This window comes from Phodopus roborovskii, unplaced genomic scaffold, assembly GCF_943737965.1.
Source record: "Phodopus roborovskii unplaced genomic scaffold, PHOROB, whole genome shotgun sequence".
Classification (NCBI taxonomy): domain Eukaryota; kingdom Metazoa; phylum Chordata; class Mammalia; order Rodentia; family Cricetidae; genus Phodopus; species Phodopus roborovskii.
Window position 1 is genome coordinate 23,596,405 of NW_026126558.1, and position 15,496 is coordinate 23,611,900.

The 15,496-nt window shown below is 42.3% G+C and overlaps 1 protein-coding gene across 2 annotated transcripts in view; it reads right to left on the minus strand.

Annotated features, from left to right (window-relative positions):
* The window catches only part of Phaf1 (phagosome assembly factor 1), a 30,051-nt gene extending 20,893 nt beyond the window's left edge, over positions 1–9,158 (minus strand). Inside the window, exons 1-2 of one of the 2 annotated variants that reach the window (XM_051201848.1) lie at positions 8,840–9,158; positions 1,392–1,474 (exon numbers count right to left, since the gene is read on the minus strand). In XM_051201848.1, coding sequence (XP_051057805.1) covers positions 1,392–1,474; positions 8,840–8,903 — 147 coding nt within the window. In that variant the 5' untranslated portion in view covers positions 8,904–9,158. The remainder of the gene's footprint in view (positions 1–1,391; positions 1,475–8,839) is intronic. The other variant, XM_051201846.1, reaches the window with a different exon arrangement.
* Between the last annotated feature and the right edge of the window lie 6,338 nt (positions 9,159–15,496).

A 15,496-nucleotide genomic window follows, 5' to 3' on the forward strand; every position in this document is an offset into this window, starting at 1 on the left:
AAAAAAAAAAAAAAAAAAAAGCAAAACAAAAAAGCAACTGTGTCTACTAAGTTACAATATAGTCAGAAAATATTAAAGAGGAGCTGGAGAGATGGCTCAGTGGTTAAGAGCACTTGCTGCTTTTGCAGAGGATTCAAGTTCAGTTCCCAACACCCACATTGTGGCTTACAACCATCTGTTAACTCAAGTTTTGGGGGATCCATACCCTCTTCTGTCCTTTGCAGGCACCGGGCATTGCACGAACGTGGTACATATAGTCACAAAGTCAAAACACTAATACAATTATGAGAAAATACTGGGGAAAGTGAACTTAATGTTAGCATTCCTGTGAACACTGGAATGATCAATGATAAGAGAACCAAGTATTTGTACAATGGTTAGAAAGCATAAAGCCTATTTTCAAAGCCACCCAGTCTCCAGAGTGACAATTCTATTTATTCAGCTCAAGGTTTACATACAAGCCTCTTTGTTTTAATGGCCACTGTCAGATTATGTATGATCGAGAACAAAGAGTTTAAAAAGCCATCATCCATTCTTTAAATGAGAACCTACTCTGCCACCATGACTCAAGGAACCCTGCATATTCTTGAAAGTTGCCTGGAGACTAAGCATTTCCCTTCTCAGACCTTTCAGAGTAAGTAGCCAAGGGACACGATACTGCAGAATGTTTGTATAAGTGGTAACAGGCTGGGAAGCTTCACAGAAATCTTACCCGCTTATAATCCAAAATGTTTTTCTTGTCAAAAATAAGCTGTTGGCTGCTTTAAGAATTGAAATGTATTAAAATTTCTATCCAGTACTCAAAGCATCTCAGCAAAGCCACAGGGACAGCCTTTGGCCTTTGTAGGCTCAAACCAGTTCCCAAAGCTTTGCAACACAAAGGCTAATTCATTAAGTTGCACACGTTCTAATGTCACAGTGCTGCAGGTTTCAGAGCTCAGTGGACAGAAGATGGTCTTGGGGAGGGATAAGCCAGCCCTACTTCTCTCAATTCATATGTTCTACTACCTAGAGATCTTTCTTTCAATATTCTGAACATGAGACAGCCAACAAAGCAGAAAAGATACCTTTAATCACAAAAGGTGACAAGCTCTTTAGAAAGTCAGAGACAGCTTGAGGTGACTTCTCGTGAAAAGGTCCCCATTTTTAGTTTGTACGTAAGCACAGATTTAAACAAAATAAAAAAGCAGGTTTAGTTTTTACTGCTTTTCTTTCTAAACCTGACAGCACTAGATTATCAAGACTGAGTTTCCAGACCAAGAAGACATACCTGAAAACTGACCTAAGACTCTTCTGTTGGAACACAGCAGCAGCTCCTGCCAGCTAGCCTCCTCAAAAGGGAAACTTACAGACCAAGGCTTTTCTCAGTAAACAAGTCAGCCACCACTCACCTGCTCACTGTAGAGAACCTGGACATTTTTGATGATGCGACAGTGCTTCTGAAGAATGGCTACTGCCTGAGCCAGAGGCATTCCTGAAATAAAGGAAGGACACCCGTGGGGTTACTTGTCTATCCATTTACTGCCCCTACACAGTGCTAAGCACTGATTGATCTCTGGAGCCTGCATACAGGGTAGCCACTGAAGTAAGTTAGAATAAAATTAAAGAGCAAACACCAAGGAACCACTCAAGATTGTCCAAGGGGGGAAATGGAACACAGAAAAAGCTTCCTATCGATAGGACAGCCAAACTGATCCCAAGCAGTCAAAGAGCTCAAAGACAAAGTCAGCATGAACCAAGAACAGGCTGGAAAAAAGCCTGATGACTGGTGGCAAAGCCTCTAGTCCTGGCTCAACATTGGTTTCCCACATACCCTGCACAGGACCCTTTCTCAAAAACAAAACAAAGTTTCAAGTCACACATTGATCACAATCAACTTATTTTACAAAGAATTTCATTTGATTCCTACTTAAAAATCCACAAATTTTTGAAGGCAAGGCCTATTACAAGCAGATTTACATTCACCTCCAGTTTAATGGACATCCCTAACATTCTAGGGACTCAAAGCCAAAGTTTGTTGTCAGGGTCCTTTAACATTAAACAGGAAGAGACGAGTCCTAGAAAATCTAAAAACAACTCAGTTTCATGAATGCAATGACAGGATGGGCTATATACTACAGCCTGATTTCCCGGTTCCCTGTTCAGAGCTAACCACCTGTTTATTTATGGCTTTAGAATACTTATTCCATGGGGCTAAAGGATTGTGGAGTAAGTGACAGAAGAAAGGGAATAAGAGGGAATAAACTATCACCCAGGGCCACAAGGAAGACCATACTCAAATGAGGTACTCTAGACCAAAAAAATGAGATATGCAGAAATGAGCTTTCAGTTGAAGAATTAGAAGTTGTGATCCATCCATTTAAACAATTCTATTTCATTCTCATTTGACGAGCTATTGTTTAAAAGCAATCAATCAGAAGGGCAAATGTAATTTTCATATATATATATATGTTGGAACACAGCAGCAGCTCCTGCCAGCTAGCCTCCTCAAAAGGGAAACTTACAGACCAAGGCTTTTCTCAGTAAACAAGTCAGCCACCACTCACCTGCTCACATATATGCATGTGTACGTGCTCACATGTGTTCAAGTGGAGGCCAAAGGACAATCTCAGGTTCTTTCTGTAGGAGCTATTCACCTTGTCTTTTTGAGATAGCATCTCTCATCGGCCTAGATCTCACCAAGTAGGTTAGGTTGGCCAATTGGCCACTCAGCTCCAGGGATGCACCCATTTCTACCTCTCCAGTGTTATTTCAAGCCCATGCTACCACACCCAGTTTTTTTTTAATTTATTTTTAATGTGATTGAACTCAGATGATCCTCTTGTTTGCTAGACAAGCACTTTACTAAGTTAAACCCCCAGTCCTGAATTATAATCAATTAAAACACTTTTCATCCTTCTATAGCATAGGGCCTAATGCACAATAGACAAAGCTGCTGAGAATACAAGTTGGATACATTACTCAGCCTGCCATTCCCGCAATGGGAGAACATCTGTACTATAGACAGCCGGGAGACAAAACAAGTAGAGCACAAAGGTCTCACACCAGTCTTCCCATCTCCAAATGCCAAACAAATGCCATTCTTTCCTGCTGTCCCTCCATCGCTCAGTCTCTGTGGGCATGTGATAGGGTATGTCTGACACAATGACACAGAATTACCTCTACTTTAACACCATTCAGCCAACTTCCCAGATTCCAACTAGAATGTCAATACGAGCTAATGAACTAAAAGTTTTCTTTATCTTCTCTGTATTCTGGGTCTCTCTTACTACTTCCAATATTCAGTGAGTGACCTTAAGTCAAAAACCTCTAAATTCTTCCTTTTTCCTATGTCTCTGAACCCAGCTTGTTAATTGTTCTTCTAAGCCTCTGAGCCATCTCTCCAGCCCGTTAACTGTTCTTCTAATGGAAGCTCACAAAATTTCTTTCTCATGAACCTAGAGCCTTTTACAATGTCCCAGTGGCTAACACCAAACAAAATTAGGATTCCAGGAAAAAACAAATTGAGACAGGTTCTCACTGTGTAGTTCTGGCAGGTCTGGAACTCACTACGTAGCCCAGGCTGGCCTCAAACTCACAGAGGTCCACCTGTCTCAGCCACCTTTGTCCTGGGATTAGGGGCTGGCGGGGGTGGGGTAGGGGTGGGTGGGACAATGATACGACACCATGCCTAGCTATTACTCTTTTGCCAGTACATCATACTCTAATTATAAATCCAAACACATTTATTATGTTTTTCTGTATACATCATCTATTTTTCTCCTGTGGGTTAATACCAACCCTTCTCTGAGCCCCTAGGTGAGGTCAAGTCCCTTTACTCTCAACAATATCCCCCCCACACACACATCTTCTATTAAAATAAAATGAACTATTATAATAAAATGCAAAACAATAAATGAACTATTTGAGTAGGATCATTTTCTACTCAATTTCCAATATTTATGAGCAGATCCCACAGACAGACATGCTAGCTTGGATACAGCAAGTCATTTGTTTCTGCACAAGCAGGCAATACTGGGGAACATTTTCTCACATGACCCTTCAAATCTGCCTTCAGATATTCTAAAGATGAGATTCAAAACCAAGCCAAGCACAGTGACTCAGTAATCCCAGCAGCACTCCAGGGTACTAAGACTGGAGGATTGATTGCTCAGAGTTCCAAGACTAGTATGGGCAAGATTCTGTCTCCGAAAACTAAAAACAAATCCAGACACATGCTGCCACATCAATATATTCTTCAAGTCTATTGAAACCATTATACCACAAGGGTTTATCTGTGGTATTTGCAGAGATTCTGCTTAGGTTTTCTTGTCTCTGTGTTGTTGGCATTTCCTTAACCTTCCAACATTATATAAAGGCCAGGAAGGCAGGCAGCCAAGAAGACTCTCCATTATAATGCTAGGCAATGATACAAGGGTCAGCTACATCTGCATTTGCACAGATTACAATAAGAACCAGGAAATCTCTCTTTGGCTAGCTATGTGTTTATCGTCTTCACCTAACTGGATAAAGAACAGTTAGCTGGCAAATGAAGAGAACCTTACAGCATTGTGGTAACAAGGTAAGCACTGCCTGGATTTCTAACCTATGAACATACTTTTAGAGCAGATTCACTTTCCATACCTACCCCCACCTATCACCTCCAACTGCAAGTTTGGATGGTTGGGATTGGAGGAAAAAACTGATTCACACCCTCCCATCCCTGTCACAGAGCCTGGAACTCACTGTGAAGAGTGCTGGGATTAAAGTTGGAGTCCGGAAAACCAGCCATGGTGGAGCACACCCTTTAATCCCAGGCACCCAGGCAGATCTCTGTCAGCTTGAGGCCAGCCTGGTCTATACAGTGAGATAGATCCAGGCCAGCCAGGGTTACATGGGGAGACCCTATCTCAAAAGGGAAAAACAAAACAAAAGTTTAGCTAAATTAATGCGTGATTGGTTTCTAGAGGAATTAAAAGCCTGTTAGGAAGCCAATCCTTGAACTTGAAGGTTGGAGCCCTGAGAAACAGGTAGGTTTTCCAAGTTATGTCTCTCCACCTATAGGCAAAATATAGGCTACATCTGCCTGCTGCTTGTTACACTATAACAACTAAGCAAGTTACCCACACCTGAAATAACATGTAGACTGGGTGACAGCTAGTAGTGTCCTGTGCCATCTCTCCTCATGACAGGCTATCACTAATCTATCAAGAGTCTACAGAGCTTCCCCAGGCATAGAAGCCATGTGACAATTCCCAGCAGAAAGCAGTCCTTTCATTACTCAAGATGAAAAGGAATAGAACGGATGGGCCCGAGGTTCCTGGTCCAGGGCCATGTAAGAGAGGCTAGCTAGTGTGGTAATCCAAATCCAAAGGCTGGAGAGGTGGCTCCAGATTAAGAGCACTTGCTGCTCTTCCACAGGGCCAGAATTTTGTTCCAGGCACCCATACTAGGCTGCTCACGCTGCCCGTAACTCCAGCTCCAGAGGATTCTATACCGCCTCACCTTTGCAGATGTTCGAACACACATATACACACAGAGACACACATACACTACAACACACACACACACACACACACACACACACACACAATATTGAAAAATTCCCCACAATAATTTAAAAAACAATCCAAACCCAACCTAGAGTTACACACCTTTAACTCACATGATCTAGAGCCACGGGAGCCTGATATTCTTTCATTTTGTGTTCCTCAACAAATGTGCTTTTGCCTTTTCTACTATAAAAGTAAACTAGATTAACCTAGTGATGATAGGAAAGCCAACCAGAGGGGGAAATAGGGAAATGGGGAAGGGCAATGGAGGGGGCAAGTAAGAACAAGGTATAGTGATAGATATGTATGAAAATACCAGTGAAACCCATTTCATTGTATGTCAACCAAACAACAATAGCACAGCACACAGGCACAACCCTTAAATTTAATAGAAAGGTGTTCTTCGAAGAGGACCTTTATGCCTCTCTGTAGTCTTTAACAAAGTTCCTTCAACCAAACTACTATCTAAACTTTGCTTTGTTCATTCATTATATTTTGCCAACTTTCTAAATCACCATAATTAAAAGCACCTTATGCCAGGTAGTGGTGGTACATGCCTTTAACACCAGCATTAGGGAGGCAGAGGCAGATGCATCTCTGTGAGTCAGAGGCCAGCCTGTTCTACAGAGTGAGTTCCAGGATGGCCAAGGCTACACAAAGAAACCCTGTCTTGAAAAAAACAAACAAACAAACAAAAACCTACCCAAACAACAACAACCCCCCAAACAAACACACCACCAAAACAAACAAACAAAAAACCCAAAAACCCTTATTTTTAAAATTTATGGTTGGTATCTCATTGGGTAATTTCTAAAACAAATCTTCTATTTCCTTTAATAATGTAGTTATAAAGAATTACAGTCTTTTGCTGGGTGTGGTGACCAATGTCAGAGGCAGGTGGATCTCTGTAACCAGCCTGGTCTACATAGCCCAGTTCCAGGACAGCCAGGACCATGTGGATACACTGTCTCAAAACAAACAAACAAAAAACAAAACAAAACACCCCAAAAAACAAAAACAAAACAAAACAAAAAATTGGAATCTTAGGATTAAAGTCCTGTGGTGTCATTACACCCAGTCCTGGATTTACATAAACTAAAACTGCAGATCTTAGGGCCAGTAAGATGGCACAATGAGCAAGGGTACTTATTGGAAATCCTGATGACCTGAGTTTGATCCTAGGACTCACAAGGTGGAAAGAATCAATTCCTGCAGGTTGTGTACACACACACACACACACACACACACACACACACACACACACACACACACACACACGAGTTCCTCCCCATATCTTTTTTTTTTTTTTAATGTGTATGGATGCTTGCCTGCAGAGGCCAGAAATGGTGTGTGTGTGTTTAAAATCAGACTCTGGTCTGATTTTAATGAACAAAGCAAAGTTTAGATAGTAGTTTGGTTGAAGAACTTTGTTAAAGACTACAGAGAGGCATAAAGGTCCTCTTCGAAGAACACCTTTCTATTGAATTTAAGGGTTGTGCCTGTGTGCTGTGCTATTGTTGTTTGGTTGACATACAACGAAATGGGTTTCACAGAGCTGGAGAGATGAAAGAGCATTAGCTGCTGTTCCAGGGGACCCTGGTTCAGCTCCCAGCACCCACAGGGTGCGTGTCACATCTACTTGTAAGTCCAATTCCAGAGGATTCTACACCCTCACACAGACATACATGCAGGCAGCACACCAATGCACATGAAATAAACAAAAAAACCCAATCAAACAAAAAAAAATCTCCCCAAACTCAGACTTTGGATAGATATGGTGGTACACGCTTGTTTGATCTCCAGTACGACATAAACCCATTTGGCAGAAATATTATAAGTTAAAATCAACTTCAGCTACATAGAAAGTTTGAAGCCAGTTTGTGCTAGTACCTGCCTAAAATACAAACAAGCAAACGAAACCCAATTTAAAAACAAAATAATAAAGAAAATGGTTACAAGTAATCCCTCTGAGTTTCCCTCCAAAGTTCAATTCTGACCCCAGTGTGCTGTCATTTATGGCTACAGTAGTGTGAAAGAGCTACTCAAATTCTTGGTTTCTGGAAACTGGCAGCTTGGAGTTTGATTGTCAAACATTTACCAGAGGAAGCCTTTGGTAGTTAATATAGCTCAGTGTTCTGGAAAAGGTTCTTACCCCAATCAATCTCCTATATTCACTAAGTCAAACAAAGAGATCCACAGTCTAATTATACCATCTGAAGTCTGAAGCTAATGCTGTGGTCCTGGTTCAGGTTAGGTAGGCGTTATCAGGGGAGAAAAGGATGTTAATTAGAAGCCAAACACCATTAGCTCTTTAATCAAGCTCTTGGTGCCTCACAGTTGAATGGAACATTTTCATAGTACATTAAATTTTGCTAACTCTGTAGGTACAGGAAATCTAAATTCTGAGAAAAAAGAACCACCAAGACCCCACCTGGTAAAACTGACTTCTACATGGGCAGGAGGCAGGCAGCCACCCAGCCCCAGTAGGCTCTTTGCAGCAATCTACCCGGCTAGTTTTCTTCAATATGCTGTCTCTATAGATCTGAATCTTCTACACTCAAGGATAAGCCATAATCAAATGGAGCAGCTGATCAGTCTAGAAGCCCACACCAGAGTGACAGAGGTTCAGGCCCACACAAACAAGCAGCAGCAGCACCTGTTTCCAGCCCCCTTTTCTTACTGCTGGCATAAAAGGCCCAACTAGCCCAAAAGTGACCAAACTGAATTGTCAACAAAGCTATGTGTAATTTCCACTTCACTCAACTTTTCACTCTGTCATCTAGTATTACAACATCGCACGTTAGGACTACATTTCAAAACAAGTCAGAAGTTCCTTTAACAAGAGCAAGCTCAGTTTCCCACACCATCTGATTATGAGATATGAACTTAGGTTTTCCTTCCCAAAAAAGGTAACCCATGTCCCTCGACCCCTCTGTCCCTTGATCAAAGACCAAGGGGGGTTGATCAGGGGTGCCACCCATTACTTAACTATTACATAGCCTGCAAAATGGGCATAACAACAGTATCCATCCTTAGACCTCAGGGACGGTTGGTTACTAGAGATATAATTCAAAAGCGCGGGGCCTTCTCACAAGTATTTGAAGTGTACCAGCGATGATAATAGCTTCTAAGAAGGACCCTGCTGAAGCCCTGTCCTACGATAGACGGGAGGAGAGGATGCCTAAAGCCTGGAACCGCAAGACCACAGGGGTACGAAAAGTCGGAGAGCCGTGGACGCAGCGGCACCTGGGGCAGAGATCAGCAGCGGAAGGGGCCAGCGAATAGGGTCTTGAAAGGATCCCACTCACCCAGCGTGAATTCCCATTGCTCGTTCCCCAGAGAGCGTTCAGGCACCACCTCCAGGTCCAGCATTGGTTCGGTTCGCGGGGCCGGGCGGCCTCCCTGCGGCAGCGCAGACAGGACCCGGCCTGAGGAGACCACGCAGCTGCTGACTTGCCGCTCTCGCCAGCCCGCGGACGTCCGGCTCTCCACTCCGTTTCGGGCGGCGGCGACAGCACCAACACAACAACACACTTCACCTCCCTTCACCTCCCGGGCAGCAGCCGCGGCTGGAGCAGTAACAGCAGTAAGCACGACTGGAGCAACTGCAGCAAAAGCGGCGTGCCGGGCCGTAAAGCGTGGCAAAGGCGGAGCTCAATCTAGGGGGCGGAGCCTGAGGTGGAGTCACGCACGCGCGAACTCTGGAGTGGAGGTCTGACGGCAGAGGTGGCGGCCCAGTAAAGCAGGAAGAACGGGTGCTTTGGAAGCTAAGGGCCACATTCTCGAGGCCCTAAAGAATGCACAGCACCCAATACGCGCTACACAAGGAAAGGGACAACGCCCACAACAATCACACAAGAATAAAGCTGTCTGCCGTCTAACACCTGTCCCACTAATAATGTACACCAGAATCAAAAGGGACAGGAGAGGAAGGCCCACAGACTTGGCTGCGAGCGCCCCACAACCATCTCGCTTGTCATAGTACTGACGCTGGCTGCAACTACCTTTAGCTGTTCAGAAATGGACTCTCCCTCGGAACTAGTAGTTTCTGAGCAGGGCCCACCTCTTAGTTGAGGATGTGCGAGTGTGTGGGTAAGGGCTAGGGCCAGAGGATTGAGTAAAAGAGAGAAGCCAGGTCTCATCCACAAGTACTCAAGCCTGGGGCATGCATTCTAAGGACAGAGGCTGCCTCCAGCAGCTCCGCCTGGAATCAGCTTTGCTGCTTGCTAATGCTTTATGGTCTTGCCCAAACCCTAAGCATTCTGTGCCTGTTTTCCTTGAGCACAAGAGGGATTCCTCTAGCTGTATTTAGCCTTAACTCTTGGCCTGCCCAAAATTAAAAGGTACCTGAAGCCTCTTGATGACAAGACTTCACACCCCCAGGCTAATTTTATAGAGGAATAAATGGGGCTCAGGGAGTTTATTCAAGGTTTCTTGATCCTAGGAAGCTGAGCTCAATTATCATTATTGTGCCCCAAGGCTAGTATTTGAAGTGACAGACTAAATACTCAAACTGTCTACATGGGAACATACAGGGGATGTTCCATCAAAATTTGAAGTCACTACTATGGGCATTAGACAAAAGAAAACTAGTAGGACGTCTTTGAGTAGCATGGTTGCATGCCAAAACAACAACTAGGTCACTGGAATGTCCAGTGGGAAGTGGATGAATAAATACTGACACGTGTAGTTAGTTATGTTGAGAGGCTGGGTGTGGTGGTTTGTGCCTGCCAGAAATCCCAGCAGTTGGGCTATAAGGAAGTTCAAGGTCATGTTGGGCTATGGAGTTCACAACCAGTTTGAGAGACTGGATATCTTGTATCCAAAACCAAAACAAACAAAGGAAGTGGATTCCCACCCCCACCTAAACTGAACTCTAATCCAAACCAGACTGGGAATGATTAAACTAACAACAAACAAAAAACACAGTTGGTTTTATTTATAGCAAGGAGAATTGACTTGCAGTAGGCTAGGTGGGGTCTTGGGAGAGGCAAGGCAAAGATAAGAAGTCCCATGCTTCTAAATACAAGGTGAAAAGGATTTTTAGTGAAAAGGATTTTTGAAGTTGGAATAAACCACAAAGCCAGGAAAAATACTGAAACAACTTCCAGGAAACTCTCAGTTGGGGTAGATGTTATCTTTGCTTATTTAAATGTGACCCACTAAAGTTCTGTCATGAATACAATCAGCTTTGAATAGCAGGAAAGCTCTTGGTAGAAGTAGTGAATTCTAGGCCAGCCTGGTTCTATATACAGTGAATTCCAGGAGATCTAAGTTTACTTCAAGACCCTGTCTGAAAACAAAAATAAACCCATACCTACCTCAGACGTTAGTGGGTCTGGCTTATATGAAAATACTTTGTAATTTAAAAGTTACATGATAGAATTGGCAGGAATTACAAATTGCATGTAAGAAAACAGGGGGAGTCAACTCCGGAATGGAGAGAAGACCCAAGTTCAGTTCCCAGCACTCATGTCTGGCACCTCACAATCACTTAGTTCCAGGGAATCTGAAGTCCTCACAGGCTGCGCACACTCTAGAATGCACACACGCCACCCTCCCCACACACACTGGCCCGCACTCTGGAATGAAAACACACACACACACACACACACACACACAGACAGACACAGAGACACACGTAAAATAAATCTTAACAGAATAAACACCCCATTTAGGAAAGGGGCTGGAGGAGCTGTCATTGTACACCAATCTTTCTGGTAAAAATAATGTGATAACGTGAAAGCAAGATATGGGTGGGCCTGAAAGACAAAAAGTCTCCTCAAAAGGGCTTCCTTTTTCTTTCTCTCATTCTTTCTTGAGACAGGGTTTCTCTTTGGCTTTGGAGGCTGTCCTGGAACTAGCTCTGTAGACCAGGCTGGTCTTGAACTCACAGAGATCCACCTGCCCCTGCCTCCCAGGTGCTGGGATTAAAGGCATGCACCACTACTGACAGGCTCAAAAGGGCTTTCAATGACATTTACTTCATTTTCTTCTGTTTTCTGGAGATATGGTTCTGTGTAGGCCAGGCTGGCCTTGAACTCAGGCATCTGCCTGCATCAAGTAGTGATTAAAGACATCCACTACCAGGGCCTGGACCATTTTTCTTTTTCTTGTAGTGCTCAGGATCTAACTGGGACCCTTGTGTATGCTGGGCAAATGTTATAATACAGTTATACTCCCAGTCCACAGTATTTAATAATTGAAAGTGAAATATGGTAGTTATTAGAGCTATCCACAAACAAGATGATTCTTCTAGGGAAAAACTGTACTGCAATCCCCTCATTTAGGAAGGTGAGTGTTGCTGCTATGGCAAAGGCTATCTATTCGTTGACTCTAACTCCATTTTGGTACATCAGATAATATTGTCTTGCTGAGTAAGTTGTCAGTAACTGTTAAGGGGGAACTTAAGAAAAACAATCCCTGGAAGAGAAAAACTCAAGGATGAGGGTTCTTTGAACCCTCCCTATTTTTGTTAATTGAGTATTTTGCCTTTTGTGACTATCTGCTTGTAGTTGTGGGAAAGGAATCTTGGGAACTTTCCAGCCAGGATGTGGTTTTCTTGCTTAAATATGGATTCCAAGGAAAGGTTCATTGCTGCACTTTGGTTCAGAATACCCAGGCATAGTCACCAGCCAGCTGGAATAAAGACTTTCAAATGGCTCTTAGGCTGAGTGGTCTTCTCTGGTGGGAACCCCAAAACACTGTGATTAGCTTAATCCAATAAAAACAGAAGACATATATCAGCTTCAGGTATTTCCTAACCCCTCCTGGCTTTGTTCCGGAAGGCTAAGCATACTACTGATATTAGTACAAATTTCATGCTGTTAGCTCTTTAAAAACTGGGTCTTAACCAATCTCTCCAGCCCCATGTTTTGATGTTTTAAGATTAACACAATGGACCATTTTTTTTAAACAAAAAAATGGGTACAAATTTTAATTACAGTTCTGTACTTTCCCCCTTAGCTTGGATTCTTCATATCCACCAGGCTACTAGAGCTAAAAGGTTACCCTTTGATTAAGGAGAACAAATTTCTATTTCTGACCTTGATCTTTTCAGTCAACCAAGGAAGTTTCTCAAGCACTCATCCTACAAACTTCCCAATTGCTTGGTGACTTCCTGTTCTCTCCAATTTTATAGTTGACATATCAGCCCAGAACTGCTTGTATCTCTCACCCAGGCCTCTGCAGCCCCTTCCAAATCCATGTTGTAGGCCTTATTTGATGTTCTTTCAAACTTGCTAACCTACTAACTAGCTGGCTACCTGCACTCTCAGCATTTTCTCTAGTTGACTGCCAGCTTTCAGCTCTGATGTTTCCTCAGGTTAGGTTACTCTCGACTACCCAGGACATATGTATTGAACTGCTAATGCTTCCTTATAATTTAAGGACTGCTACTGCCTCAAGTCAGCTTTGGGGATAGATTAGGTTCCTCAAGGACAGAGATTAATTAGATATTTTCTCTAAGTTAGCCTAAATGATTAATAGTTTGTTTTTTTGATATTTTATAAGTGTTTTTGCTTGCATGTATATATGTGCACTATGTGCATGTGGGTGCCCATGGACTTCAGAAAAGGATGTTGGGATTCCCTGGAGTTAGGGATGGTTGTTGAGACACCATGTAGATAATGGGAACCAAACCTTGGCCCCCTGCAAGAGCAACAAGTGCTGCTTTTGTTTTTGGTTTTTTATTTTTTTTCCCCCTAGGGTTTCACTCTAGCTTTGGAGGCTGTCCTGGAACTCACTCAGTAGAACTCAGAGATCCACTGTCTCTGCCTCCCTAGTGCTAGGATTAAAGGCATGTACTATCACTGCCCAGCTTACAAGTGCTTTTAACTGCTGAGCTATTTTTCTAGCAGATATACTTTTGTTTTAATTTAAAAAAATAGTATAGCTTCAATATTTTTCATTAAAATTTCCATTTTATAATTCATTATCCATTTATAATCTTGATAACAGCAACATAAGCAATTTAAAATTTCCTGGTAGTGGGATGGAGAGATGACTCAGCCATTAAAGGCTAGGCTCAAAACCAAAATATAAAATTTCCTGGTAGCTATGTTAGGTCTACCCAATGCCAGTGTTAGTGGCTTGTGCCACACAGGACTGCTATTGAGTAAGCAAAGGCCTGAACTCTGGGTTTGCTTACCAGGAGCCTCCTTTAAACCTCTAGAAACCTCTCTTGATTCTGCCCCAAAGATCAACTACCTCAGGTAAGGGCATCTAATCCTAGTCAATCCTCAACAGCTCAACACCCCACCAACCCTGTCAACATATAAAAAAACCTTGCTTGCTTTCCCCCTGTTCCCCCAATCCCTGACAGATAGTCTTGGCTGTTTGATTCCCAATAAACCTTTCTTTCTACAGTGAACTGGTCTGTCCACTGTGCCTTCACTTACAGTCAGCCCTGGCCCCCAACCAGTAGGGTCACATTAAATAGTCCAGACTGGCCTTGAATTCATAATCCTTTTGCTTGTCTTCCTGATGTTGGTTCAAAATTCCTTAATGGTGCCAACTCAGTATTTATGGAGTTTTTGTCATTTATACAGAACCTGGCAGTGAGTAAGCAAATTTGTAAATCTATTCATTACATATGAAACTTATGGACTGCTTTTAAAGTAAAAAGCTTAATTTTCTGATCTAGATAAAATGCCATGGCCTGCTCTAAGAATGTTAGAATTAATACCCACATATTAATGTGTATTATTTTTAAAACTAGCCTGAAGGATGGTACTGATGTGGATGTATAATGTTTATTTTGCCCAGGTCACTGTTTTATGGTCATACTTTAGAATATGGAATAAATCTATGAAATTTTGTTTTTGTGGGGTCGGAGGTTGTCCCAAGATCTGGTCTCACTCTATGTATAAATCCATGGTGATCCTCATTTATTTTGTATGTATGGGTGTTTTGTCAACATGTATGTCTGTGTGCCATATTGATACCTAGTGTCTAAGGAAGCCACAAGAGGGTATTAGATTCCCTGGTACTGGAGTGATAGAGAGTTACCATGTATGTGCTAGGAACTGAATGAACCCAGTCCAGAAGAGTAACTAGTACCTTTAACCACTGAACATCTATCCAGCCCCCTTACTTAAAAAAAAAAAAAAAAGGTACCTTTTATTTTAAATAATTTATGTATATGTGTGTACTCGCTCATGCACATGTATACTGTATTCAGAGGCCAGAAAAGGGCACTGGGTCCCTGGTAATGAGACGATTGTGATCTGACTACTCGGAGTGTTAGGAATCAAACTCCTGGTCCCTACAAAAAAGCAGTAATGGAATCATCTCTCCAGCCAATTTTGATTTATTGAGACCATACAGCCCAGGCCTTGAACTCTGTAGTAGCCAAGAGTGACCCTGAACTTTTGATTCTCCTGCTCCCACTTCCCACTCCACATTCAACTTCCATCACATACTGGGAAATTATTGTACACTGTGATTCGAAGGCTGTCTCTTTGGAGCTAGAAGATAGGACCACTAGATGGCACTGTTGTTGCTTTCCTAAAAAAAAAAAAAAAAAAAAATGTAAAAGGATCAAAGAATTGTAGCTTATAGGATAGAAATGATCATATTATGTCAATAAAGAGCCAAGACTTTGTTTTCACTACACAGGATTTTAATGTGAAACTAAATGAAACATACAAATATACAGTAAAGCTAATGATAAAAGCAACCTGGTAGCTTAAGGCAAGTTTTAATGGAGATGAATTTAGAAAAGTTGATGCAATGATGTAATTTTAAATACAGATTATGAAAAAATATGAAATTGCATCAATAACTTAAAGTAGTTTTCAAAGCCTGCACTACCAGAAAAAAGGGGTTTATGATCTTAATGCCAGCATTAAGACAGAAGAAGTGCAAGGCTAATAAAAAAACATCCACTATATACAGAAAGATGGCAACAACAAAATTTAATACCATGTGATCTTATTCACTGGTGGACTGAAAGCTCTTGGCTA